This window comes from Echinops telfairi, unplaced genomic scaffold (genome assembly GCF_000313985.2).
Source record: "Echinops telfairi isolate 266 unplaced genomic scaffold, ASM31398v2 ScPeMD7_1;HRSCAF=3_0, whole genome shotgun sequence".
In the NCBI taxonomy this organism is placed as follows: domain Eukaryota; kingdom Metazoa; phylum Chordata; class Mammalia; order Afrosoricida; family Tenrecidae; genus Echinops; species Echinops telfairi.
In genome coordinates this window covers 2,732,197-2,736,558 of record NW_022103896.1, presented here as the reverse complement: position 1 = coordinate 2,736,558, position 4,362 = coordinate 2,732,197, and the positions used below count along the sequence as shown (strand labels likewise).

General features: G+C 59.7%; 1 protein-coding gene across 1 annotated transcript in view; it reads right to left on the bottom strand.

Moving 5' to 3' along the window:
* Positions 1–4,362, bottom strand: part of AGO2 (argonaute RISC catalytic component 2) — a 23,826-nt gene that overhangs the window by 4,520 nt on the left and 14,944 nt on the right. Inside the window, exons 12-14 of the mRNA XM_004697379.3 lie at positions 3,725–3,815; positions 1,276–1,470; positions 60–194 (exon numbers count right to left, since the gene is read on the bottom strand). Coding sequence (XP_004697436.1) covers positions 60–194; positions 1,276–1,470; positions 3,725–3,815 — 421 coding nt within the window. The remainder of the gene's footprint in view (positions 1–59; positions 195–1,275; positions 1,471–3,724; positions 3,816–4,362) is intronic.

The window sequence follows — 4,362 nt, the reverse complement described above, 5'->3', positions numbered from 1 at the left end:
CACACACACACACACACACACACACACACACACACACACACCACCTCTCTCTCTCTCACCCGCTCGTTCTTGTCGGTGCAGAAGAGGCGGGTGTGGTGGCGTTTCTGGACCACGATGAAGGTGATCCCCGGCTGGTAGTCCTTCTCCAGCTTGATGCAGGCCTCTCGGATGGCCAGCAGCTCGTGGTGCAGGACCTGGAGGGCGCAGGGGAAGCAGCCAGCATGTTAGACACAGGCGCCCTGTAGCGAGGTCATGGACAATACATGGAGGTATTGTGCTGTGGCTGCTGCCGCCGCCAGGTCATACCAACTCCTAAGGGTCCAGGGACAGAGACCTGCCCCTTGGGGCCCTCCCACAGGGCACACCAACAGCCGTTCCCCCCAACAACGTGCCCCTGGGTGAGCTCCAAGCCTCTCCCTCAATGTCCCCCTGGGGGCAGGCTTCCTCCCTGTGGCGAGGGGCCTCGCGTTGGGCTTGAACCAGCAACCCTCGGTAGCTGCGCTCGGCGGTGGCCAAACGAGAGCTCCTGCTCCAGAGGAGCTAAGTTGCCGGGCCACGGGCGTCGCTGAGCGAGTGTTGGTGGCTTCTGAGCTCGCATCTCCCCCACTCAGCTGTGCCTCTGGAGGTCACCCCGCTCTGGGGGTGTATGGACATGTCACAAGCACATGACCAATTCTCCCAAGGGGCAGGGCTCTAAATGAGATAGCACATAAAATTGCCTCGCATAGGTCCCAGGATGTTTGAACGCTCTACGGAAGCAACCACAATATGCAACCACTGTGGGGTGGCGAGGGGCCTGGCGGCCAGGGCTTCCTTCTGTTGGACATGGGGTCACTATGACTGGAAACAACATGAACACCCCCTCCCCTGCCCCCCGCCCCACCCCCTCCCTGCAATAGTGAGCGCCAGCCGCTTGGGTTTCTATCTGAGCGGAGCCAGCAGCAGGTCCTAGAGTAGGTAGAGGGGCACGGGCGCCGGACCTGTACTCAGACACTCCTCCCCCAGGGAGCTGTGTAGCTTTGAGAAAGCCTGGTGCCCTTTCTGGAGGCCAGGAACATGGGCACCAGGAATGGTGCCAGATCTCCACTCCCACTACCTGTCTGTATCGGCCACAGGACGTGTGACCGTTGCCGTCCACTGTCCACTGAGGCTGCTCTGCAGGCGAGAGGCGAGAAAGGCTCCTTTCCCGGGATGGCCATGCCCCAGGGACAACGGGTGAGTGGCTCAGAAACCCAAAGGCCGAGTGGGGCTACCCCACAGGTGAACCCAGCCCACCTGCTGGAACTGGCCCTCGGAGACGCCGTCTCGGTAGAAGATGATGCGTGTGGGCTTGAAGCGCGTGGACTTGTAGAACTGGATGAGCAGCTCGCGCACCATGGCTGCCAGGTCCTGGATGATCTCCTGCCGGTGCTGCTGCACACGCACGGTGGCACAGTAGCGGTTGGGGTGGGCATCCATGCTGCCCACGACCTGGGGGGGGGTGTGTGTGAACAGACACGAGGGCTTGTCAGGGCCAAGAACCTGGGGGCTACACCTGGAAGCCACACAGTGGCCCATCCCAGTGAATGCCTGCTGTGTGTGTGTGTGCACGCGCCCATGCGTGCACATGCGGGCATCGTTTGCCACCACACCCCGAGGAAGGCCTACAAGTAAGAGACAATGACGCAGAGCCTTCTAGCTTCTTGTGATCGGCTGCAGCTGAGGGACATGCAGGGAAGGAAACACAGCCGGAGACAAGCTCCCTGGTGTTTCTGCCGCTGCGCTCCTGGTGGCCTGCAAGGCTAACTGCCTTCCCAAAGCAGCCGTCACACGCCAACATTGTCGCTCCCATCACACAGCCGCAGGCACAACTCCCAGCAGCCCCAACACCCAGCCAGTGTGCCAGGGGCACGGCCAACAGCAGTGCCCGCAGTTGGGACCCCGAGTGACACCAGGAGGCTGGCAGCCCCCCTTGTCCCCTGTGACCAAATGCACAAAGCACATACATGAAGAAAACTACACTTGAAGCTGGGTGTTTCATTTTGTTTTTCAAGATACTGGTCACCCCACCCCTTCCCTAGACGGCTGGACCGGGCTAAGGGTGGTGGGGACTTCAGGAGGGGCCCTGAACCCTGCACTCTTCCCCGCTTGTTTCACAAAGAAACAGAATGTTGCAACTCATGTTACGAAACACAATGTGTATCAATTGTTGCGCGGAAACAAATCAGCTTTGTAAACTTCCACCCAAATCACAATTTGCAAGGGGAAGCGAGGACAGACTGGGTCCAAGTCTGACACACAGTTGGCTCCCGCGGTCCTCACCACGGCAGCACGGGTTACGAAACACGCCAGCTCAGTTGTGAGAGGCGACGGGCCTTGAGAGCTGGGTCCGTTGCCTTTATTCCATTTCCTACAATCTTTCCCTGGCATTTTCCTTGACTTTTGTAAATGGTTTCTCATGAATTGGGTGAAGGTTTCCAGGGCAGGGCCGAGTCCAGCACCTCGTCCACTCCAACTCCTCTCGAAAGCCCTTGGCCCACCACTGCCTGACCCTCTCCACACTTAGTCCTGGGCAGAAGCCTGCCCTGGATTTCAATCCTCAGCCCAGCACAAACTCAGGGAGGCTGCAGCAGCCTGTAACCAGCAGGTGAGGGGCAGGCCCCATGTGTGACCGTAAATCTTGGCCCTGCAGCCTAGGGCACAACCTACGACCACCCCCCAAAAAAGCACAACAAACAAGCAAAAGCCCACACCACGGCTCCCCCACTTGGCCCGCCGGCTCCCACCAGCTGTAGTCAGTCTGCTGTACTGCGGTGGACTCTCCAGAAGGAGCCTGGTTGGCGGGGGTGGGGTGGGATGAAGTGAAATTTCTTAAAGGGCTTCCGCTACCATTTACTTCCCTGATGCTGTACACGTCCCGGTCTCTGCGCTGGCGGCGACCTTCCCACTCTGCTTTGCTAACAGACAGGAGAAAGGTGGGCTGTACCCGGGGTCTCCACCTGGCCAGAGGGTGTCAACCACGTCACCCGCCTTTGCTTCCTTGGGGTACGGTCTCCAGAAAGACACAAACCAGACCTCCCTCAAAGCCACTCTGGTGTTTCGGAGCCACCTGGAGCAGTGAGAATCCCCGGGGCCCTGGGGATGGACAAAGAGCCAGCAGGGAGCCAGCCCGCTGACGTGTATCTGTCTGAAGCGGCCGAGGCGAGACCAGAGGCCTGAGTCCGAGACAGTGTGGCCGTGGCACTCGGGCGTCCAGGCCCACCCACAAAGGCCAAGGCTGAGGGACCACGTGGCCCAGAGGCTGGGGACCAGGGAGAGACGTGGCTGCTGGCAGAGGAGGAGGGGGGCTGCTGTGCCCCAGACTGTCTCCTTACTGTTTACTGGCCCTGCCTTGGGCTACCTGTTCACCCCGAGTTCTGTGAGGTCACTTGATGGACTCCTGACCCAGGAGGAAGGGGTGGTGGCAGAACAGGACGGGGAGGATGGAGGCGGGCGCCTGTCTGACACAGGATGGAGGCTGGTGTTAGAACAGGACAAGGGAGGATGGAGGTGTGTGAGAAGTAGCATTCTCCTTCTCCCTGGTATAGCCAGGAGGTCAGAGGTCTCTGTGCCATTTCTGCAGGGACATAGTGCCAGCCCCACTGCTTCAGGGGCCTGTGACCCTGGCCCAATCCACCCCCTGATGCCATATGCCCCACTGATCTTTCAGGGCCCCACCCAGAGACTGGGGTTGTTTTATACTCACAGCAGCGATTGAAGGCTTCTTCCCGTCTCCAGCGGGCGGGTGGGTGACGTCGGCACCCAGGAAGATGACCGGCTGCTGGAAGACTGGAGGCCTGGGGAGGGGGTGGTGTGTTAGGGTCTGGGACATCTGGGAGGGACAATGGTGTGATGAGGCCACACTATAAAGGCACCCTGGTGGCACAGCAAGCTAAGCATGGGGCTTCTAACTGAAAGGTTGGCAGTTCCAACCCACCAGGCGCCTGCTCCTCAAAGGAAGGTGTGCGTGTCCCTGCCTGCCCATGGAGATGGACACCCGAGGAGCTGCTCCACTTGGCCCTGCGTGGCCTCTGTGAGCCGAGGCGACTCCAGGGCAGCAGTGCGGTTCAGTTTGTGGTTAGGATGTTCCTGGGGGTTGATGAGCTCAACTGCCCACTAAAACCTTGGAGGTGAGTCCACCGGGAAGTGTCACAGAGAAAGGCCTGGCTGCCAACTTTGACAACATACACACACACACACACACCAGCCCCTGAAAGCCCCACAGGGTGGGGTTGCCTGGCAGGGAGCCAGCTCCTTGGTAACTGGGTGTGTGGGTACAGTGCACGTTTTCAAAGGGACCCTTATCTTTTAATAACAGGAACAGAAACAGAGGGACAGGGCATC